The 25,501-nt window shown below is 38.8% G+C and overlaps 1 protein-coding gene across 1 annotated transcript in view; it reads left to right on the top strand.

The window, feature by feature from the left end:
* ERICH1 (glutamate rich 1) overlaps nucleotides 1-25,501 on the top strand; it is a gene marked incomplete at its 5' end in the record, with an annotated part of 75,245 nt that overhangs the window by 22,828 nt on the left and 26,916 nt on the right. Inside the window, one exon of the mRNA XM_080615926.1 lies at nucleotides 12,314-12,448. Within this exon, the coding sequence (XP_080472052.1) occupies nucleotides 12,314-12,448 (135 nt within the window). The remainder of the gene's footprint in view (nucleotides 1-12,313; nucleotides 12,449-25,501) is intronic.

Genomic DNA, 25,501 nt, shown 5'->3' on the forward strand with positions numbered 1-25,501 from the left:
AAATGCATGTACTTGAGAAATTAAACTCTAGCAATACCTAATGCAGTAAACAGCTTCAGAATTGTTAAGCAGTTCTGCTTCTTTTTAGTTAATTACTCTGAAAAGCTGTCTATTGTGAATAAGCTAAAGAGCAATAGAGATTATTATACAACAAAGTGTTGTCACATGCTCCTGTGTTATTCTCTCCAGGGTTTAAAAGTTCTCTCATTACATGCTGTATTACAGTGGCGTTCTACTGTGAAAATGGGGCAAATATATCCAGAAGTATTTGACTGAAGACACCAACCTCTGGTGGCTGTGGTAGAAATGGTGCCCAAGCAGATTTACAAGCTGGTAGCTGTATGCTTTCAGGGAATGTAGAGATCTGGGGTTTGGGGGGCAGACACACAAACCACAAAGAAAGAAAAAACCCTGTCTCTGCTCAGACTGAGTGGGCTGCATGTATAATATCTGTAACTTCTGTTGTGACAGAAGCAGCCTTGTAGTTCAGTCTCCAGCTCCCCTAGCAATGCTTTTTTGTTATTACTTTTTTTTTTATTTTATTTTTACTTTTTTCCTGCTGGTTGGCAGATTCTTTCCTTTTCTAGTGTTCTCATGCATATACATTCACTCATTCTGCTCTTCTGCATCTTCATTTCAAACAGCTTAGCTGTCATGGAGAAATCTGCTGGCTTCTGCGATAACTGAAGGCAATTTAACAAGTAGTTCATCTACTATGTAGCTGTTGCCTATTGGAGTAGAAAATGCCAGCTTTAGCTGCAAGTGTAAACAAGCTCTAAACCTAAATGTAGCCAGCTGCAGGAAAACTAATTATCTGGAGAAAGGAAACAAAGATGGCTTGTGTGTGGACTTAATAAATGGTCGTGTTTCAACTAGAGAAGGGCTGATAGACAGTCCTGAGGTGGCTCAAACTGTAGCATAGTAATTGTGTATGATAATGTTCTCATTGTCCACCTTGTCTTCCTGTTTGAAATTATTTTGATGTATTGATGACAAAACAGGCTGTGTGAGATGCCTCTCATGTTCCCATTTACACTAGGGAGTTTATTACTTATGCTGCCATTGTCAAAATCATAGTTGTTCTGAGTCAAATTTCATTGTTTTCTGCTCTTAACATGCTAATTTCGTACTTGTCTTTCCTACCAACTGTACCCTGTAACCACTATCTGAAAAGTGGAAATGCTTATCTGGACTTAGTACTGAACTATGTTCTGGGAAAATGATTTTTCATATTTTTTTTGTGCTCTGGGGGTTTGCATTATTTTTGTATACAAAAAGGAATGGGCTCTTGCTGATGAATTCCAATTATAGAATTAAAAAAGTGTGTGTGTGAGTTCAAAACCTTAAACTTTGTTTATTTCTATTCTGATGAGCACACCTGTTTCTTTTCTGGTCTAGTTCCAGGTAAGTCCCAGTAATGACATAATCACTTAATCAGTGAGGGTAATTAACTAATTGCAACTTACACATGGTCTTTTAGAGTCAGTGTTGTTGCTTTTATTCAATATATATATATATAGATAGATAGATTGACAGGGATGTGTTTGGCTTTTGAGAAGTGTGTTGAACAAATAAGATCTACAGCACTAGGAGAAATAATTGAGCTGAGTACTAACTTAATATTAAGATAGCTTTATTCTCCTGTTTATACAGCTAGAATTCTTAGGCAACATTTTGATTAAGTGTCTATAATCATACACCAGGACATATGAGACACTGGAGATTTTCATTAGTACTTAGCTGGATGCTGATTTCGTCATTACCTTGTATATTCAGCTTTCACATAAAATAGCTTGTACCACTTTATAGATTGGCTGTCTTGTAATCTTTAAATTGCCACCTGCCTATTGTCAGATTCTGCTCTGCAAGTGTTCTGTTTCTTGGCTTCCTTGATCAGGGCTTTTTCCCTACTTCAGTCTCACTTTGTATTTTGCTTTGTTTTTTCATTACTTTTTCTAAGGGAATGTAGATGTTTTAATGGTTCATAGGTAAAAATTCTTCATCAGATGATGAGTGAGAACAAGAGGAGGATTTTTCACTTATTTTTTTTAATCTGTTTTGTTGTTTGGTTTTTTTTCTGTCTGATAATGGATGTCTGCCACTTCTAATGTAATGAAACTGAGGCTGGGTTATTATGATGCTAATTCCTGTCTCCAATAAAATAGATCATAATACCATAATACATCCTTCCTAGGTGTCCAAAAATATCCCTTAGAGTTAGTGTACATGTGGGAGGTGCCGAGGGAAGTAAATTTGAGCTCTCTTGTTTGGCTTTTTTGTGTGGTGTGTTGGTTTGTTGGTTTGTTTGTTTTTTGGGTTTTGGTGGTTTTTTGGTTGGTTGGTTTTTTGGTTGGTTGGTTTGGTTTTTTTTTAAGAATTTTCCATCTCAGCTTTAGGCTTTGTAAAATGGGTATATCTTTATTGACCTCAGTTTCCTTCTGATGTTTTTGTTTTCCATCAAGCTGAAGAAGACAATGATGAGAAAGTACTGAGGATTTTCTCAAGTTGTTTACTTCTTCTTATGCTCTAGTCCTCTGAGCATCAAGCACCCTCCGCAAGTTTGACCATATTACTTTAATTGATAATTTGCAGTTATTCCATTGGAAATATTAACAGAAACCAGAATGGTTTAAAAATGCATTTTTAATAAACAAGCAAACAAAAATGCTCATAAGGTATGAATAGCAAAAGAAACAGTACCCTGTTTTTTTGGTTTGTGGTTTGGCTTTTGTTGTTTTGCTTTATATAGATGTATTTAATGATGTAGAGCATAGTTTAAAATAGGAAAAAAAAACAACTTTGTATTAGTTTTTAGGTCATCTTACACCTGTTTCAGGTCTTAAGAAAAAAATCGAATTCCTGCTGTTCGTACACGTGAGGCACTGATAAGGCCTCACGTGGAAGAGTGGAAGAGAACGTTAGTTTTGATTGGAAGAGAATGTTAGTTTTATACTAAAGCTGCAATCTACACTGAAATAAATACATAGCCATCAAAAGTGTAAGAACTGCAAATATGTTTATTTCCAGAAACTACTAACCTTTAGAGTGAAAGAAAAAAGCTTAAGAGACTGTGGTAAAATGCGATTGTATGGGAAAGATTACCTGAGCCTGTAGAGGAGGTAAATGGGACAGCTTTGAGAATCAAGGAATTGCCAAGATAACCTGTTACAGGTGTTTGAACCTGAGTACAGTAGATTTTAATAAAATTAAAAGTTAATTTGAATTGCAAAACAGAATTTAAAAACAGAATAAATAAAATCCAAGGTAGGCAGCTTTTCAAAAGTACAGAGGGCTTAACAAAAAGGTAACTAAGTTGGCAATATTTGTAGAAGTATTTGAGACATTTAATATGAGTGTATGGATCATCTGAGTGTATGGATCATCAATCGTTTGGATCCTGTCATTACTCCTCTTTCCATTCTCCCTCCTTTCTAATCATACTTAACGTTTGAACAGGAAGACTGAAATGTAGCTTGTCAAATATGAAGTAAACCCTTCTTTCAAGAAATATTGCAATGTGCTTAGTTGAAAAGGGTTGGGAATCCATCCCACCAAACCCATGGGCAGCACTGAATGGCTGTATCTAGTTTCACTGAAAATATAATTATCTTAGTACATTGGAAAGGACAAACTGTAAGGCAGGCAGGCAGCTACTCCTTTCCTCTTGCATTCTCTTCAGTTTGCATGCTCTACAGGGGAGAGAGCTGGGGGTTGCTGCTGTAGGAGTTGGTTCCAGATCCAAAGCCGTAGGCAAATGTTAGCTCCCTAGGGATGTGCCTACTGAAACATTGTACTCATCTGAGCTCCTGAGAAGCCTGGTGATCACAAGGACTGGCTGCAGATGATCATACGCTGGTGGGATGAAAGAGAAATCATATTGCTCATCCATGTGATAACTGGTGGAAGTCATCACAGGCCAAGGAGCCAAAGGCTATGGGTAGAAAAAGAAATTTTCAGTCAAAAGTAAGTCTTGCAGACCTAGCTTTATTTATCTAATCAAGTGTACTGAGTCACCAAGTTATAAAGAGGAATGCCTAGGAAAGACTCCCATAACTCCTGACTTCATTTACTTCATAGTCATTTCCATTATTTGAGAAGAGGGAGCAACCTCTTATCTGGAGGGTTCTCTTTTTATCTAGACTTTCTCTTTTTAATGAAGTGAAGCAGTTCTAGTAATATGAAGTGTCAGAAGGGAGGCTGGAGTGAACTGACTTGAGTGACAACATGCTACCAGACATAAATGGCACATGTATATCCTAAGAATTTGGAACAGTCTGCTGATATGGCTAGACTTCTATTATTATTAATAATTATTATTAAGAGTTATAATAAGTCTGGGAATGCAGTGGAAACATGCTATTTCTTGAACATCAAAGGATAGCGGATTTTTTCTGGTTATCATGTGAGTAAAACAAATGACCATCAGTAAATGATTGTCCATTCTTTGCTAGGTTGTTTATTATTACCGTCACTTTTTCTCTCTACCCAATGTGACATACCTAGTATTTAGGGAGAGAATCCTGCCGAAGGCTAAGATCAAGCAGCAGGGATTATGCAGCACACCAAGGAAAAGGAGTGTACTTTCTGATTTCACAGAAGGCTACTCGAGCTAAAAGGTTCTGCCTTTGTGGAAAGCACTCCATTGTGTGTGTTGATTTGAGACTGGAAAACAATCCTGTAAGAGTCAACCTGTGAGCAGAGGATGATTGCACACCATATAGCAGCTCGTGTTCCTTAAGTTACTCTGACGTGCCTACTGTGACAGACTAACAATAGCTTGATGTTCAAGAACTTGAATATCACAGTATCACAGTATGCTAGAGATTGGAAGGGACCTCAAAAGATCATCTAGTCCAATCCCCCTGCCGGAGCAGGAACACCTAGATAAGGTTACACAGGAATGTGTCCAGGTGGGTTTTGAATGTCTCCAGAGAAGGAGACTCCACAACCCCCCTGGGCAGCCTGTTCCAGTGTTCTGTCACCCTCACTGAGAAGAAGTTTCTTCTCAAGTTTAAGTGGAACCTCTTGTGTTCCAGTTTGTACCCATTACCCCTTGTCCTATCATTGTTTGCCACTGAGAAGAGCCTGGCTCCATCCTCGTGACACTCCCCCTTTATATATTTATATACACTAATAAGGTCCCCCCGCAGTCTCCTCTTCTCCAAACTATAGAGACCCAGCTCCCTCAGCCTTTCCTCATAAGGGAGATGCTCCACTCCCTTAATCATCTTAGTTGCCCTGCGCTGGACTCTCTCCAGCAGGTCCCTGTCCTTCTTGAACTGAGGGGCCCAGAACTGGACACAATATTCCAGATGTGGTCTCACCAGGGCAGAGTAGAGGGGAAGGAGGACCTCTCTCGACCTACTGACCACCCCGCTTCTAATACACCCCAGGATGCCATTGGCCTTCTTGGCCACAAGGGCACAGTGTTGGCTCATGGTCATCCTGCTGTCCACTAGGACCCCCAGGTCCCTCTCCCCTACACTACTCTCTAACAGGTCGTTCCCCAACCTATACTGGAACCTGGGGTTGTTCCTGCCCAGATGCAGGACTCTACACTTTCCCTTGTTATATTTCATCAAGTTATTCCCTGCCCAACTCTCCAGCCTGGCCAGGTCTCGCTGGATGGCAGCACAGCCTTCTGGCGTGTCAGCCACTCCTCCCAGCTTAGTGTCATCAGCAAACTTGCTGACAGTACACTCAATTCCCTCATCTAAATCATTGATGAATATATTAAATAATACTGGTCCCAGTACTAACCCTTGAGGCACTCCACTAGATACAGGCCTCCAACTAGACTCCACCCCATAGACTACAACTCTCTGGCTTCTCTCCTTCAGCCAGTTCACAGTCCACCTCACCACCTGATCATTCAGACCACACTTCCTCAGTTTAGCTATGAGGATGCTGTGGGAGACTGTGTCAAATGCTTTGCTGAAGTCAAGGTAGACCACATCCACCGCTCTGCCACCATCCATCCACCGTGTTATTTCCTCATAAAAGGCTATGAGGTTGGTAAAGCCATGTTGACTGCCCCTCATAACCCTCTTATCCTTGATATGCCTTAAGATGGCACCAGGGGTAAGGTGTTCCATCACTTTTCCAGGGATGGAGGTGAGGCTGACCGGTCTATAGTTACCCGGGTCCTCCTTCTTGCCCTTTTTGAAGACTGGAGTGACATTTGCTTTCCTCTCCTCAGGCACCTCTCCCATTTCCTAAGACTTGGTAAAGATGATGGAGAGTGGTCTAGCAATGACTTCCGCCAGTTCCCTCAGCACCCGTGTGTGCATCCCATCTGGGCCCACGGATTTATGGATGTCCAGATTGCTCAACTGGTCTCTAACCCATTCCTCATCAACTAAGTCAAGCTGCTCAATTGACCTTACTTCATCTGAGGTCTCAGGGGTACAGGGCTCTTCAGGACTGCCTCAGCAGAGTAGACAGAGACAAAGAAGGCATTCAATAACTCTGCCATCTCTGTATCTTCTGTCACCAGGGCACCCATCCCCTTCATCAGTGGGCCTACATTTCCTCTGAACATCATAAGAACAAAAATGTATGTACACTGGAAAATGGAGTGTGTTTGGGATTAACAGATTTGTTACAGCATTCATGGTGAAGGACTATTAATGCCTTCACATTGATCAACTGGAAAAGTATCTAATTTTCAGTACCACAGGTCAGGAGGACCCTCAAGGTGTGTATGTTCTACTATTAGTCACTGATACCACCTTTGCTGCACTTAAATTTATGAAGGTTTTTTGGAGGAGACAGAACTCTCTTGCCTGTGATTTGCATGTGCATTGTCTTTAAAGACACTTGTCTTGCAAGTCAATGAGGGATAAAGTGATAATGGATCTATATTGTGTAGAGAATAAAGAAGGGTTGTATGCGTGCACTGGGGATTGTCATGGTTTTCAGGTTGTAGTCTCAGTAATAAAATGTAATAAAAATGACGAATAGCTAGAAGATGGTCATGTTCTAGCTTACATAATAAGTAAAAATATACTTTAATACAAACTTCTTAAAGGAGATAACAGACCTTTTTAGAGCCTTACTTTTGTTCATGCTATATCCTATGCAACACCACACAGTAAGTGCCTACTAAGAATAATGACTTTTGTAGAAGGTGTGACATCGAACTCATCAAACCTTGGGTCTCGTATTAAACCCTCTCTTCTTTCACTTTTCTGTAAAGACCTCTTTTGCGGAGTGAACTCTTCCATGTGGAGAAGTGATAGCTGGGTGTTCCCGGGGATAATTTTGTGGGAATAATCGCAGTTGTGATCAGGCTGGGCTGACTTGACGATCGTTTGGGGGAGGTGGCAAAATGTTCTAGCAGAGTTCTGGACTTGAATGATATATTTGCTCCAGGAATCCTGCCCTGTGGGAGCACAGCACTGGGTTACAAAGGATTTGAGTTGCAGAGAGGTGCTTCATGGGAAAGACAAGTTCTATGTATACCATTGCTAAGCTCTATTGAGCACATACACTGGGGCTTCCCCTTGCCAGACACAGCCAGTTCCAGCTGGATCCAACCCACCCACCACAGGGCACATCTGAGCCCAACCCTGCAGCAGAGGTGATGGTGCCTCTTGGAAAACATGTGTGAGAAAGGAGAGAACACTCCAAGAGAGGATGGAACAAGAAGGGCTGACAAGTAACAGCAGGGACAGAGGCAAAGGAGGTACTCTGTGGTTGATCAAGTGTTCCTGAAGGACTGCAGCCCACAGAGAACCCCCACTGGCACCAGGGAGGAGTAGAAAGGAAGAGTCAGCAAAGAGAAGCTGTTACATAAGTACTGTAAGCAGCTTCCAAGGCCACCTTGTGCTGCCTCACTGCAGGGACTGAGTGTAACCTGAGGTGATAGTTAGCTGGGAGGAGAGAAGTTGGGAGTGAACATGAGCTGGAGAGGAAAGGTGTTTTTCTGAAGTGTTTTAATATTTGCGGTTTTAATTTTTGCTTCTGTTTCCCAGTGGCCAAGTCAGTAAATAAATATTTTGAGTAATTGGCAGTAAATTAAATCAATTTTCCCAAGTTGAGTTTGTTTTGCCTACAGCAGTAGTTGGTAAGAGATCTCCCTGTCTGTGACATATGAGCTCTCTCATTCCTGTTCTTCCCATGTTTTCTGTACCTCACCCTCATCCCATGTAGGGGGAGTTTGGCTGCTAGCCAGGGTCAGCCCACCTTGAAGCAATTCAGTCTCTGCCCAGGGTTTAATCAGGCTTACCAGCAAGCAGACGACCAAGATTATACGAATATGTCTGGCCAGCTCTGCGTTTGAGGTGCGCCTAAGCACATTTTGTGTTCTGGAGATCTGAAAACCATGCTAGTGTAATCTACCACCATTGAGCTGCAGGTAGGCGAAAGTTTAAGGATGCTGAAAATTAGCCTTAAAATAAAATATCCTGCATCTGCCTGAGATAATGACAGACTGGGCCGTTGGCAGTCTTACATGTCTGGAAGCTTTACCCTCAGCTCCTTCTTATAAAGGCCCAGTACTTGATTGTAGTAGGATAGCAAGTGATAACATAGCTAGGCCATTTACTGACATACTCACAGGTGCAACCTTGGTAACAGTATAGTTTAGATGCATTTCTTTACTCTGTGCACAAGGTTGATTTACATGCAAAGGAGCTCTTAGTGTGGGGAATATTGTGGAGAAGAACATGTATAGGAGACAATTCAAAATATTTATTCTATATTCTTAGTTTACCTTTAAGAGTAATGATTGTTGTTTTTATAGTTTTGTAAATAACCTTGTCCTGGGTTCAGCAGTAGCAGTCATTTTTCTTCTTCTTAGTAGCTGGTGCAGTGCTGTGTTTTTGACTTTTGGCCTGGGCTGAGTAACACTGATGTTTAGCCTGACCAAGGACTTTGTGAGTCTCATGCTCCGCCAGGGAGGAGGGGAAGCCGGGAGGAAGCAGAGACAGGACACCTGACCCAACTAATGAAAGAGGTATTCCATACCACAGCACGTCATGCCTGGGTTTGGGAGTTACTCCGAAAGGGCTAGTTCCATTGCTGGGTGGGGGTGCTTTATCGGTCGGCGGGTCGTGAGGTGTTGTATTCTCTTCCTTTGTTATTTCCTTTATCATTATTATTATTGGTGGCAGCAGTAGTGATTTGGGTTATACCTTAGTTACTGGACTGCTCTTATCTCAACCCGTGGGAGTTGCATTCTTTCGATTCTCCTCCCCTTCCCTCCAGGAGTGGGGGGAAGAAAGGGTGAGGGGGGATGTAGACTGTGTGGTTCTAATTTATGGCCTGGGCTTAAACCACGACAAACCTTTAGATGCTTTTTTCTTCCATAAAATAAAACTTCAAAAATGGGATTCATGACTTTTTGACTGAGATTATAATGAGATTATAATGAGAGTATTCTTGAATATCTCCAGTATCTGATTACTTTCATTAGTCAAAGAAAAACTTTTTATGTCACATTTTTATAAGCTTAACCATTTGCTTTGCAGCAATGTTTATGATTTTATACCCAACCAATCTCAGCCCAAGGAGACTATGGCTCCAGGCCAGAAAAGTCTAGATTTAATAGTTCAAGATTGGGAGATTTGATACACTGAGATTATACAGTTGTGTGTATATTTTTTATGATATGGTAGCAGTTTGGTTTTACGTATTTGCCCAGGATTAGCAAAGACTAGTGCTTGATTTATGGTTTGTAGACTACTTGAAGATGCATATGGGGTGAATAAATATGGCTTTTGGGGACTCCTGTTTAGACTTGAAATAGTTTTGATTCATCGTTCATTTACATAGTAAAAGTTGTTACTGTTCTTTGTAAGCTTAGGTGTTACAGATATTTCCCCAGATTCTGTCATGTATAACTGTCCTGGGAAGTTGTTATCCCAATATATCTACTTCTTTTAAGATTAAAGGGTTTGAGTTAGGCGGGACTGCTGCAAATTGAGTTTAAAGTTCTCATGGCAATCTTTGTTTTACAAAAACCTAAATTCAAGTTGGGGAAAAAAAGGAAAACTTAAAATTGTTCGAAAGGAAGTAACTCTAGAAGTATTTTTGCATCCTTGTGATTTAAAAGTGTTGCCAATTAGCACTTCATCATTAATGAACCAGAATGGGGGGGCGGAAATCAATGCAAGTACTGCCAGTTCAGTGACTTGGCATCATCTTCATAGAAAGGATCTGTTGAAGAATTGTGCCACATTAATTTTTAGTGGATCTTTTTAGAAATCATGTAATTGCTCTTCATCTTTCTGTATTATTTATTTCTTTTCCTTTTTTATCCTTTAAAATAAGCATCATCAATATCAGTTTGAAATTTTCTGGCTTGTTCAAGAAAAAGCAATAACTTCCTAATGTATTCTCAAAACAAAATAATTACATCCTGATGATGAAAACAGCTGTGATGTAGCTTTTCAGAAGTACCTTGAATGTTCTGAAATGTACTTCATCATAGATATCTAAAATGATCAGTCGTACTGAACTCTTTGAAGTGTGCTCTCTGAGAAATGTCAGTGTTTAGTTAAATTATGTATTTGCATGCAATGTGTATAGTTAAATTACACCTCAGAAACAGATGCCTAACAATAAATTTCTATCAGACACAGCTTCATTTTAAATGTTTAGTTATTAGTTTGATCGTAGTAGCTTGGTAATAGGTTTAGATCATCTGGGATCTTCAAGCAAGCTTGTGGTGTAAGGAAGTTAATTTGTGTCCACCTGCCAAAGGTACTATCTTAACAGTTCTGGCTATGTGTTTTAAAGGAGCAGATGGCCCCTATGAAGGGAAGGCTGGTTCTGTGTCTGTGTTGGCTTATGGAGCAAAACCAACCAACAACAAAAAAACCCACCACTCTGAACTGTCTGAAATTACATTGCAGCATCTGGAGACACCCTCACATCCTGGCCTTCTGGAAAGCTTTTTGTTTCCCTGTGGTTGAGGTATACTGCTGAGAGAAAAAAAAAGTACAGTATGCTATTTAGACTGATTTTGTGTAACTGGAGCAGAGATGCTTCTGTTATTGCAACAGAGTTCTTGTCTGGTGAGCAAATGAAAAGTTTATACTGCCGCACTTGAATGCATTTTTAAATACCTTTTAGAGGGAAAAGAAGTCCCACAAAAACAATCTACTGCCATCATCAGAAATGATTTCCTATACAGTGAACTAGTTGGAAAGCTGGTGCTTGACACGCTTCCACCTCCCTCACACACATACAGACACAGAAAGAAACAGAAAAAGGATGAAGAGATGCTTGGGCAGCCAAGGGGAAACAAGCAATAGGCTATGTTTAAAAGGTCTGCAGATGGACAAACCACAGTTCTGTGATTCCTTTTCTATTTCATCTATGGCTTTGTAATCAGGTTGAATCTCCCTGTCGTGGTTTAAGCCCAGGCTGTAAATCAGAACCACGCAGTCTACTTCCCCCCCACACACACCTTTCTTCCCTCCGCTCCTGGAGGGACGGGGAGGAGAATCGAAAGAATGCAACTCCCACGGGTTGAGATAAGAACAGTTTAATAACTAAGGTATAACACAAATCACTACTGCTACCAACAATAATAATAACGATAAAGGAAATAAAAAGGAAGAGAATACAACTGCTCACCGACCGGTACCTCACCCCCACCCTGCAGTGATCCAGCCCTTCCGGGCACTCTCAATTCTACCTCCTGGGCATGACGTGCTGTGGTATGGAATACCTCTTTGGCTAGTTTGGGTCAGGTGTCCTGTCTCTGCTTCCTCCCGGCTTCTCCTCCTCCCTGGCAGAGCATGAGACTCATAAAGTCCTTGGTCAGGGTAAACATTCTGACCAGCAACTGAAAACATCGGCTTTATCAGTATTATTCCCAGGCCGAAAGTCAAAACCACAGCGCTGCACCAGCTACTAAGAAGAATGAAAACTGACTGCTGCTGCTGAACCCAGGACACTCCTCATCCATCTTTTATGAAACAATTTGTAAAGAAGCAGTGTCTGCTCATGCTGGATGGGGAAAAATGTGTAGAATGTCTCTTAAAATATCACTGTAAGTGGAAGTTTCTTCTGAAGTTGGAGTATAAAAGTTGTCTGACACAAGGAGAAAAAATGTTTCTGATGGGAAGAACTAATCTGTGTAGTATTTAACTACAGGATTAGTTGTATGTATGTGTGTAGGATTTTAATGCAGTTTTGTTTGTCATAGGATAATTTCAGTGTTCTAAACCTGACTTTCTCTCACTTTTTTATCTGTAAGGATTTTTGAGACCACATATTATCATTGCTGTAGTTGGGAAAACGTTTGAGAAAATCTATACTGAAATCAATAGCCAGACACTTTGTGTTTTCTGTTTTGTAGGCAGTGACAATACAATTGTGCCTCCAAAGAGAATGTACACAGTGAATCTTCCTCCAGAGGATTATGTTGCAGATATTCCAGATGCCGCTAGAATTTCAGCTTCTGAAACCTCAGAGAGTAGTGGTGACTCAACAGGTAAGTGTGTATGGTTGTTACTATGATGAATTTTTCTCAAGTGAAACTTTTTAACAACTCTTATCAGGTAGACCCAAATTGCAACAATTACGTATTTAAACTGTTGCTGCCAGTGGGTGTCACTCTTTTGCAACGTAAGCAAAATGAGGATGTACATCTCTGTGGGTTGGTTTCCATTGTTAGAGTTTGAAGACCAAATTCCTCATTTGGTTATAGCCATACAGTGTCACTTAGCTTACTGAAGCTACATAAAGTTTTAACTGAGGACAAAGTCTTCAACTCTTCCCACTGAAGTGCCCCATGTATATCCGTATTATGCATGCTTACAGCCATACTACTTTTAAGAGTGAATGTTAGATAAAGTTGTTCTAATTAGTCGTACTTCTGATGTTCTGAGGAATTAGACAAAGTCTTAACAACAACCTTCCAAATTTACCTCTCCAGTTAGAACAGGCATTTGCTTGATTGGAGTTGATGAGGGGAGGTTCCAGTCCTTTAGCATTCACAAGCTTTCTGATGAGAAACTGTTACCAGGTAACTTCAGAACCAGTGTTTAGTGTTGTCAAAAGACACAAGAGAAGCAGTGCAGGATCTGTAAAGAAGTGGGCTCTAAGTTGGCATCAGTTAAAAACATGGCTTTCTGAATGATGTTGCCAGAATTAAATGAACTCTGTCTGTGTTAGAAGGAAGTCCTAAGCTTAGATAAGTCAAGTTAATTTTGTTTTTTCAATTGTGATGCTCCTGTGGACGTATGTTTGTCCAAAATCACTGTCATTTGCTGCTAGGGGCAGTCTACGGCCAACAAAATATCCAGGTGAGCTTGCTGAAGTAAGATGCTTGATACATAGTGTTTATTGAACTACTATATTTACTTCAGCCTGGAGACTGCCTAACTATAAGGAAAATCAGAAATACAACCTGCAGATACAGAAAGGCAAGTGCTCCTTACATTTGAAAGCAGTACCCACAAGAGTGAATTACTGGCTTGGAAATTGGGTCTGCACTCTATTCTGACCTCCATTCCAAACCTGAGTACAAGTAGAGCTATCAAAGTAGCCTAAGAGACTGAAACAAAGCACAGCGTGACTGGTAGCACATCAAGAATGTTCTTTCTTGGTGTGAAATGGTTTAAATATGGGTTTTGGATTGGGTAAGAAGTAACTTTATCAGAATAACATACTAGTGGGTCTTCATACTGTTAGGATTATGGATAGGAAGGTGTTCTAACGCACAGCTTCCAGGTTGTACTTTTCTCTCTACATTAGATAGGATTCATATTCAGAATCCAGAGTCTGTTTCAATACTGTCCTTAATTTTTTTGAATTACATAGTTCTCTTTGGACAGTTATTAGAGGGATACTCTCCTTCGTCTGTGTTATGCTAATAAAACTAAATGAAGTCTTATAATGCACTGTAGTTAAATAGACCTGTAACATTCACTTTTGAAGAGGGACTTTAGTGACTTCTAAATAAAGCATTAGAACACAAGCCTCTGAATGCTGCTGCAAAGGAGGTATATCCTTATTAAGGTATCAGCCCAGAAGTTCTGTGAGAAATTTACACTGCTGCTGTTGAAAATATATGAATAAATCCATATGTGGTGCATATTAAATGTTGATATATTGCATAGTGGAAAAGTAGAATAGAATTCAGGGGTGTGTTATATTGTCCCTTTTTAAGATCATATAAATATTTGGGTTTACAATGGATAGATTATTGAACAGTGGTGTGACTTGCTCATTTTGTAGATTTAATATATTCCTCTAGTATTTCAAGACTAACTTATTCAACTGTGATAGCAGTAAGTACTGTTCTGGTGTTGGTTGGTGACAGTATTGACTGTTGGATGGTGATCTCTCTTAGCTTATCCTAGTCTCAGTGTTCAGGAAGAATAGGTTTTGGACTTCAGCCACTTTAACAGTTAACAAATGCATTTAGAATTTTGAGAGATATGTGTTTGGATTCGTTTGTTACTTGGCTTTACAATTTATCATGGAATCCAGAAAAATTAAGTTCTAAGTGATCTCTAGAGGTTTTTAATTTGTTTTCTTTACAAGGTAGGTTTGACAAAAATGTCATTTTTGCCAGGTATTTTGCCTAATTTGATCTTAAAAACCCCTGCATACGGAGATTTTTCTTACATGCCCTTTTCCATTTGCTCTAGTGTTTCACTACCCTTTAATGCTTGATCTTTCTTGCTGCAGCTTAAGGCCCTTATTATTTATTCTGCCTAAATATGGATTAAAGAATTAAAGATCTGTGCTAATCCTGCAAGGCTGAGGGACATGGTTAACTTTGCTTGTGTTTATGTCTCAAATACATAAAATCTATTGCAGGACAAAGGCTGTGATTTCAGGCAGTGCTCATAAAATACAAAAGGAACAGTTCACCAGCCACACTGTGGATTACTTAGTTTGAGCATCACCTAGATTTAGTTGTATATCTCTTAGATCTTTTTTTGAAAGGATAAAAGAAATCCCCAATGGGAGCTTTTGACAGTGAAGAAAAAAGAGGGGGTCTGTATGTATGAACATTCTATGTATATAAATCTGTTTCATTTAGAAGTGCCACAGGTGTTCCCAAAGAAGCAACTCCATAAGGTGGAAATGCTGATCTAGTGCTGCATTATTTTACTCCTGCTACTGTCTACATGACATATTTTGAAGGTTAAGAGGCTGTCTTCTGCTGTGTTTCCTAAAAATGGGGCATGTTGTGTATGTGGGTAACAAAAGGCTGCCTTGTTAGCCTTTTCTAGTCTTTGGACCTAGAAATAGAGCAAATAAATTCTGTGGAAATTCAGACAAATGGAATCCTGATTCAGAAAATAATTTCATTGTTATCAGACCTGTCTAATAAAGATAATCTGACCACATTTTGGGATTAACATTTTTCAGGTGTAATTTTTTTATGTATCAGTGGGATTTGTTAAGCCTTTTCAATAAATTAAGAAAATAAAATCCATGTCTATCTGAATTAATATGACAAGATTATCAAGAAGAATAGATATGCCGTTGCTGATATTTCATTTTGGTAGATTAATCTGGGGAAGAATTAAATGTTCTGTCACTAGACTATGAATTTAAACATCAACAGTTTTTGAGTTATTTAGAAGTTGATTACAATTATAACTTAAAATAATTTCTTGTCAGCTCTAAAATATGTCTGGGCTTCTACATTATTATTTTTTTTTAAACTAATTGATACATTATAACTGATACTGTCAGGATGTTATTAATTTTGCTCAGATCATCTTATGAACAAGAGAGAAAAAAAAAAAAAGGCAAAGCAGGTCTCTGTGAACATTTCAGCTCAGTGTGTCTTTCTCCATCTGTCTCTGCATGTTGTTTTTAGCACTTCAAGTAATTTTTCAAGCACTTTTAAATACTTTTTTTTCTGTTGCATCAAATAAATTGTGACCAATTATGCTGTTAACATTATGCAGCCCCTTTGCGATGCATGGGTAAATGACTAATGGCATTGGGGCTTCAAGACTTGTGAAGGGTCTTGGCTTCCTTGTGTAATTCTCTTATAAATTTCCCAAAGGTGGTGGGAATAAAGCTGCTTTTTCAGGTTTGTTTTCTTCACATAAGCAGGTGATTGATGATCCTGTAGTAATGAGAAGAAGATTCTAAGACTGCCTTGTCTTTCAAGAAAATTATGAAAATTAAATTTATCTAACATTCTTAAAATAATATATTAGTCTTAGGTGTCTAATTATTTAAAACTCCCTTGCCTGTTTTGAGGGAATCGAGTCATTAAGATGGTGTGATCATGTCAGCCTTCTGTCAACTGAATTGAGTAACAGGAGTTAGACTGTCAAGGGAGGAAATAATGCAGTTAATTTCTTTTGGTTTTCACATGATTTTCATATTGACTTTGGTCCCTGTTAATGCATTGCTAATTTCCTTTTAGCAATAGACTATACTTTTGACAAGGGCATTAAAAATGTATAATATTCAAGCTACAGGGAAGTTGTCATCTGTCAAATTCTGGTCATAAATTCAATATCCCCACAGCCTAAAGCTCTTTAAATCAGAGATCAAAATGAATTTATTTTTATTATCTATTTATTGAGAAATATTTCTTCAGAAGTCACTTAGAGACACACCATCGTGTTTAAAAAGTCAGTCTATATGAAAGGAGAATCCAAGAAACTTTACATGTTCCTTAACTTACTGGGAAGCGGTAGCTTAGTTTTGATTTGGTTTGGAGTTTCAGTTTAAGAAAATGAACTTAGATTGTGGAGTTCTTGTTTCTTGTTTTAATATAAGCAAACATTAGGAAATACTGTATCTTGCATTAAAAGATGAAGGCTAAAATTGTAACTGTATTCCTTCTGAAAGATAAACTGTTTTGGTTTGTTTTCCTCCAGCAATGTTTCTTGGATGCTTTAAGTTACGATCATAGAATATAACATACAAAATTGTTTGATTTGTGCACAAAACAGTGTGCTGAATTATAATTTCTCTCACAAGTGCTTTAAATTAATATTTTTATGTAGTCACAAAGTAGTATTTGGTTGGTTTAGATATATGACAGAACAAATTCCTGGCCCAAAGACTGTGGAAAACAAAAAGACTGTGCGCACAGGAATTTAGGAATATGCAGTAGTTGAGGGCACATGGAAGAATAGATAAAGAGAATTCAAAGAGAAGTGTTCTTAGGCTATTTTTTTAATTTCATAACTCAGTCTTTTCGTACTTGTCAAGTCTCATTTTTCCTTCATATTTTTGAACCTCAGTACAGTATTCATCTGATAATATCCTGTTGTTACTGTCTTGATGGTAACCCATCCAGTTTTGGTTAAACCTTTTATATAGACAAGCAGCATGACCTAACTGTGCTTTGCCCTACCTGCTAATGGACGTGTTATGAGACAGAGTTTAGCTACAAGTAAGAGTCCAGCCTGGATGCTCCATTCCCATGCTGGGAAGATGTCAAATTAGAGAAATAAAAGCAAGCAATCCATTTATTTTCCTACCTTTTGGCAGCTGGCAAGCCTGAAATACTGTGGAAGGTGGTGCTTTTGTGGGACAGTTCCTCACCTACTTAAATTTGCTTGTTGACTTGAGGCAGTGCAGTTGTACATGATAGATGCATACGAGTCAGTTGTCACTGTAGCTGGCCTGTGGGCTGTTACTTTTATTTGTTTCTGTCAAGACAGTACTGAAAAGAATGACTATTACTGCAGCTGGAGGTTCAAGGTGAGAGAATGAATTTAGAGATTTTTCTCATTTACATACAAGTAAACAGAGTTATTCAAATGAGATGCATCCCAGGAAATTATTAGCCATGTTAGTGAAAAATTGTGACACTGGGGATTGGTCCTCAGCAGACCTCATAAAAGCTACTGCATTTCTGGGGTGTGGTTCTGCTGGCAAAAATGTTAGGACTTACTGATCAGCAAAAGATAAATTTGGTAAAGACATAATCAGGTAGTCTCTCACCTTGGTCTGCAGTGCTTTGATTCAACTGAGTTTTGAGGCAGCCATTTTAGGAAGACAATGCTTAAGCCTGTGTTTGTTTTTAAGGAGATGCTAGTATGAATCATGTGTTGACTCCTTACGTTCTTGGCAAGTGGTTGAAAATGTGCTACATTACAGAACTGATATACTTACCACACCAGGGGAACAATATGTTTTAAGAAGCTAAGGCTGGCAGCAAACCTTTTTGGCTGGTAGGTAGCACCAGTTATGCAACTCAAGCATTATTTATCTTTTTGTAGCCTTCAAACAAGAGGGATCATCGGATCATATAATTTAATCTGCTGTACTTCTAGGGAGGTTGTCGTGGTATAAACCACGAGTGAGAGAGAGACTGAGCGGCTAACTTGACAACAGGGTTTAAACCAGCAGTTTGTGTTTGACATGGAGAAAGAAATAGAAACATAGAATGGTTTGCAACCTTTAAGATCATCTAGTTCCAACCTCCCTGCTGTGAGCTGGGACACTTCCCACTACCATGCACATTTCAAAGATGTCACAGAGGCTCTGATACTTTCTGGTAATTTGTTCTAGTAGTTAATTTGCCTCCCTATAGTGTTTTTGCTTTGGTTTGGGGGTTGTTTGGTTGTTTGTTGGTTTGGGTTTGGTTTTGGGTTTTTTTTCTGGGGAGGGGAGGTGTAGGGTTTTTTTGGGAGGGAGGAGGGTAATAGTTTGAAAATTCCTTTTTTCTGCCTTTCTTCATTTAAGAGCCTTTGTTAAGCAGTGTTTTCTTCCCACAAAGCAGCACAGTAATCAAGTCACCATCAATCTTTTCTGATTAGATAAACAGATTCACTTGTGTATTGCTTGAAGATATTTACTTCAATCCTCAAGTCACTTTTGTAGCTCTTTTATGTATATCCCTTTTCACAGCATTCTTTTAATAATATAAACTCCAGTACTGCAGGTAGTATTTGTGGTTTCAACAAGGCCATGTGTTGAAAAAAACAGACAAATTGAGGAAACTGCGTCAATTTGCGGGTGAGAATTCTGCATTTGCAAAACAAAAAAAAAAAAGAAAAAGCAATAAAGTTCTTTTGGTCCAGTTTTATTCCACTAAAAAAAAAAAAAAAAAAAAACAAAGGATAAAAATCACATATAATTTAAGATTTCATTAAATATGCCTGAATAATGAAAGGTGTTACATCATAGAATCATAGAATGGTTAGGGTTGGAAAGGACCTTAAGATCATCTAGTTCCAACCCCCCTGCCATGAGCAGGGACACCCCACACTAAACCATGTCATCCAAGGCCTCATCCAACCTGGCCTTGAACACCGCCAAGGATGGGGCATTCACAACCTCCCTGGGCAACCCATTCCAGTGCCTCACAACCCTCACAGTAAAGAATTTCTTCCTTAGATCCAATCTAAACTTCCCCTGTTTAAGTTTGAATCCGTTACCCCTTGTCCTGTCACTACAGTCCCTGATGAAGAGTCCCTCCCCAGCATCCTTGTAGGCCCCCTTCAGATACTGGAAGGCTGCTATGAGGTCTCCACGCAGCCTTCTCTTCTCCAGGCTGAACAGCCCCAACTTTCTCAGCCTATCTTCATACAGGAGGTGCTCCACTCCCCTAAAATAATAATAATAAAATATTAATTTATTAATAATAATATTTATTAAAAATAAAAAATTATTTAAAATAAACATATTAATTGATTAGAAATAATTAAATAAAAAATAATTAAAAATAATCATCTCCAAGTAATGAGATGCTGAAGTACAGCTCTTAACTTAGTATAATAGTGCTTTGCAACACAGATGCACCAAATCATATTTCAAATGATAGCATCAAGAAGTTAATGTGAGCTGCAGATGTCCAGGTTTTTCTTACAACTTGCTAAAAAAAAAAAAAAAAAAAAAAACCAAACAAAACTTTTCCTGTCCAGCATTCAACTTCTTTTGAAACTATTGCTGTAATGTTTGTTTTGCTCTCCTGCTTTCCTCAGACTTGTTATCATGGATCTTTCCTTTTCTAGTAAGGATGATTGGCTTTGCAGGTTGAAAATTTATCTTTAAAAGAGTTACTACTTTTACAAGCGGTTTTGAATAATTCAACAAGGAAGAAGCAGTGATTATATAGGGGTTTGGCTCTTTTGTATTTCTAATGGTTAGGCTAAGTCTTTTTTTATTTCTATTAATGAATTTATCTAGTTAATTTGGGATGTTCTGGTTTTAACTCTTTGCCAGTTTGGATGTCACTATTATAAAAGCAGTATCTTTGTGCATGATAAAAATACAGATGATAGCTTTCTGTAATTCAGGTTTGTCCTTGTAGAAATTCACAAATTCAGTCCCAGTTTGTGAATGGCAGATTTTCCTGAGCTCCCAAAGCTTCAGGCATTCTCTTGTGTATGTCATCCTCAGCAAGCAAGCTGTAGCAGCAATGACACCTCTGTTAAGGCTGTTAATATAAGCCTTACCATAATGTTGCTGGTGTTTCTAGATTAATCAATAACTTGGAAGGGGAGATGTCTGTGAGGCTAAGCAACTTTCTCCTCTACAGCCAGTCTCTTTTTCTGCTTAAGTGTACTTGGCATTTGGGAACCAGTTATAGCGAAAGGTGCCACTACAAGTAGAGATGCTGGTGAAGAATTCTGTACTTCAGATGTTCTCTCCTTGAACATCCTTTCTGCAGACCTTGTACTTGTTGATAGATGCAATGACATTCCTAATAGATAAAATCACCATAGGTTTCTTTCTGAAATTGAATAAGATTAAATAAGCATTTTTATTTTCAGAGTTCAGATAAAGTATTTAATCATTGTTAGCTCAGGCTTGATTTAAAAAAATCTAGACCCACTAGTGCCCCCATTTACAGCGACTGTTATCACTTGACTTACATCACTGGAATTAAACTGCAAGGGTGAGAAAGACCTGAATCAAATCAACTTATCTAATTAAATATTGCTCTGGAAAATTTTAAAATCTTGTTCTATCTGAACAAGAGAAGGTTTCCTTTTGAAAATTACACCGAGGAATGAAAGCTTAAAAGGAAATGCTTGCTGATGTACCATGCTGCAAAAGCTAGCTGACTTCTTTTTTGGAAACCTTTCTTTAGTGTACTGCATGTGATACAAATTATAAACATTTGAGGTAGGTGTAGCTTGAGCAGTCACTTACAGAAAATATCTGCAGACTACCGTATCCTGCAGCAGTGTTAAAAGCAATTTCAGTGATCTGTCAAGCAGCCAGCTAGAATCGAGTAATCACCTCTCTTGATTTCACAACAAACAAGTCTGAACCTCCTGAAGGTGACTGTGAAATTCACTGCTGCCCTCTGAGGGTTTAAACACAGGCTTGGGCTATCAATTTAAACTGTAAGTATGAATCACTAGTTTAGGTTTACATACATTGTAGGAACCAGTAATTTCCAACTACCACTTTCTGTAGCTATTTACATCTCCTAAATGCCAATATATCCACAAGCATATGGGACTATTACAGAACTCATGCTTCATGGTATGGCTTGGGAGTTGTTTAACATTGCTGAAGGCTTCAGTAGTTCTTGTGTGATAGTTTCTGACGTTATGACATTGGTAGACACTCCACTAAAAAAAAAATGAAAAATAAAAAGTAAAGAAACCACCACAAAACCCAAAACACTTGTGGAAAATGTTTTTGGAAATGGAATGGCAAAGAATTCTGCCCCAGATTTTTAGTCCAAATTTATGTGTGATGTTAGAAAAGGCTGTAAATGCTGAAAATGTATTAAGGAAAAAATAAAGTGTTTAGTAATATGATACATTGGTAATGCTTTACTTTAGCCGTCCATAGCTGTATGATAATGCTTTATTAAAGATCTTTGATTTGTATTTCTATAAATGTAAACAAGTACACTTCCAGATGCTATAAGTATTAACTTTCTGCATGCTTCTGAGAAAGCCTTGAGTACTTGAGTAACAAAAATATACCTTTGAAATGAGATTTCACTCCTATGCTTTTCTGTAGTGCATAAAACAATGTACTCCTAATCTTGGCTTATGCCTTTACATTTTAACATAGTAAAAAGAATGCAAAAAAGACAGCAGGTGTGTGCTTAAGCAGAGTCAGAACTCAGCAACAAGTGCATTTTTAATAAGACGTGTTTACTCTGGCTGTTACCTTCACTTTCTATGTTGGTTCTTGTCCTTTTTGCTTCCTTTTTCACCATGATACAGTCAGGGCCTCAGACTGGATCTAGTCTTGTTTACATCTCCATAAATCTAAAAGTAATTTGATTGAAGTAGGTTCCACTGGTCAGGCGGCAGTACGTGAAGCAGGAGGAGAGAGAATTAAGGCCTTTTATCTCTTTTGCAATATTTTTTTCTTGCTTTTTGTTTCCTTTTAAAGTACAGTGATGACAAATATTTTGGTTGAGCATCCCTTCATCTAATAGGTGCACCTCACAGAACGAAGAGGCACTTGTGGCCTCCTGTTCTCTTCTTTCTTGACTGCATCACTTTAGCTTCCCGTATCATTTTTCTGTTCTTGCCCCCCACCCACCGAGTGCCTTCTCCCCTCTCAGGTGGAGTGTGCTCCCCCTTTCTCCCTTCTTGCAGCTGTGTTGCAGGCTTCCCGTCGTCATAGTGACAGTAGGCAAAGGATCAGAAAAGATAAGAAATAGAGAGCGGTGCCAAGAACCACCTTAGATCCCTGCAAAAAGCCAGCACTGTTATAATTACTGCCTCACTTGAGCAGACCCCCAACACTTTGAATATCTGACACTGTTTGAGTACTTTCACCTCCTTATTTCGTAACAAAAACATAATCAAGACCTAAGCTTTTGTACTTAAATCATCATGGAGCAGCAAGGTAAGACCAAGAGGGTGCTGGATTAAGGGGAAAGGCATGTCAGTAATCTTACAGCTTGGTCTCTGGCTGCTCAAAGCCTTCATCATTCTGTATCTCAGTTAGCCACCTGTAAAAGAAGGAGATTTGTTTTGTAGGTCTTGGAGAGGTTTCTGATCGCTATTAATAATGTATGATATATTCATTTTGCCTATCAGTTGCATGGTTGGTTGCATGTAAATTCATAACCTCCACTGCTCTGCTATTGCCTGTGAACATGTTGGTATGGAACCAAAGCAACATGTTGCTGTCCTGCATATCGAGACCCAAATACACTGAGAGACAACACATTTGTGAATAATAAGCACAAGAATGTGACCCTGGCTCATCCTCTTGTAGTTAGGGCTTATGTTTCTCTTTCTCTCTAACAAGATTTGTTCCAATGCAATATTTTCAAGTCTTGCGTTCAAAAAGAAAGAAGGGAGCAGGGGAAGATGAAAGCCCTTTGAATGCAGCATTTCTATTGTTATATATTGCCGTACTGATTAAATACTCTGGACACTTTAAAAACAGTAGAAAGCTTGATTCTAACATGAAGGGGTTTACAATTGGTATGGCTGATTAGAAATATGGACCAGACCAGTTAAGATAGCAGGAAAAAGAATGTCTGGGGAGTAGTAGTAACTATGGTTTTGTGGGTTTTTTTTTTCTAAAACAATTTTATGTAAGTGTTTTGTATAAGATACAGAAAACACCGCTGTCTCATGTTGAAAGTCCGAATTGGGCCTACCCAATGACTTCATATTTTTGTTGTTCTGTTATAGCAGCTGTTGTGATTTCTGGTTGTTTGCAGGCCTACAGCCACACATTGATACAGTAGTGTGTCTCCATTCAGTCTTCTCTTGGGAAATTTCTTGTATCCTTTGTTATTGCACTCTACAAAATTCAAGATTGCAGTCTTCTGAAGTACTGAACCTGTCTAGGCAACTGCAGCCATGCCAAGGATGCTTTGAATATCATCCTCTATCCATCTCCCTTTCCCAACACTTTTGCTAAATAATATTATTTGCTAGTTTCATGCTGTCTTCCTTCTATTTTATTGCTGCAAGTGGAAATTAGTTCATGACTGGAGTGTACCTTTTTAGTAATTTGAACTGTATTTGGAGCCTTCTGTGTACTAGACCGATGCAGAGAAGTCCCTTATTTCATTGTAGAATTGTGATTGCCCAGAATTACATGATTTGTGTTGCACATGCAGTGCATCAGCCTCATTCACCCTTTCTTTTCCCAGCAATCTGTCCCACCTCCCAGAGGGCTGAAAAAAATGGAAGTTACGTTGCCATAGCAAAAGACAAAAATACCAGCATACACAAATTTATTGCTGTAATCTAGCCAAAATGCACTAGAGGCAATGTCAGTGCATTCCAAGGATCCTCAGTTGCTATGAACTACATGTTCTTCTGGCTGACCAAAGCTACTGCAGTTTTTCTTATTGCTACCAAAGTTGTGTATTATCTTGCTGCATCTATGTACCATTAATTTCATCCCCCAGCTGCTTTGGCAGTATACAACTACGCAAGTAGGCATTAGGGCAAAGATACAGTCTTTCCTGATAAAGTGCAAATCACTTCAACAGCTGCATCTGTGGTTCACAGTACTAGATGATTTGTATCCAGCCGATGATGTTCCTCCTCACAAACTCCTCTGCATAAAATCTGAGTGTTCTCAGACTCTCAGCTGGTACAACCAGCACAGCTGTACTGATGTGAATGAATCTGCTAATTTACAGTAGCTGGCCAATGCAAACATCTGACACTTCCCTCCTTTTCTTTATGCAGATATTTTAAACAGTAGTCTTGCATCTCCAGTCTTGGCCTAGCTGGTCTAATGGCAGGTGTGAAATCATACCTGTTCTGCTGATTCTCCACTATTCCGTAAGAATTGAGTTACCTTACTTTCTCAGAGCTTTTTATTTCAGGGTGGTTTGATGATACTTGGCAAGGACTTCCATACATCTCACCTTTCAAACTCTCTGCATCTTGATACTGAGGGAGTAGGAGAGAACTCAGAACCAGTTTTGCAGAACTATTTTTGCTTCGTTAGGCTGATCATACCAAATTTTCACCAATCCAATCTAATAAGCATGAATGAAAGGTTTAAGTTGCTTTTTACAAGGGATTATTTAAAAGCTGAATTCACAAATGCTAGGAACATTGAGAGAATGCAGCATAAACCTAATTCACTGGTAAGTCCAACTTTAAGGTGTATAGAACAGGATGAAAAATGTCATGTGACCTGAAGTCCTGACTGCTAGAAAGAGATTCTACCAATTCCAATTCATTTAGTACATTAGTTTCAGTGGGTGATGTGGAACGAGGACCGAGGTGTGAATGTAACACTGAACTGGATATCACCATCCTGGCACAGATAACCGCAAAAAACAAATGTATTTTGTCGCTTTGCTTTTCACTGGCAAATAGAAGTTGCACTGTCACAATGTCAGTTATAATATTAGATTAAAACCTTGCTATCGTAGCTTGAATAATAGACTAACTAGATCAAGTATCTTAAGTATAATGGAACCACACTGGTTGCACCACTTTAAAGAGAACCTAAAAATGTTTATAAAAAATTACATCTTAATTACAGTGAGCTTAATTCTATTCATGCTTCGTTTTAAATCATTTAAGGTAGTTGCTTATCTGTATGGCTTAGGTTTGCAATATGATCACAGGTTGTTAAATTCTGGTTACATTTTTAGTGTGCACTCCACTAGTGTATCAGCATTTCTTAAATATTT

This window comes from Psittacula echo, assembly GCF_963264785.1.
Source record: "Psittacula echo genome assembly, chromosome: 4".
Taxonomy (NCBI): Eukaryota; Metazoa; Chordata; class Aves; order Psittaciformes; family Psittacidae; genus Psittacula; species Psittacula echo.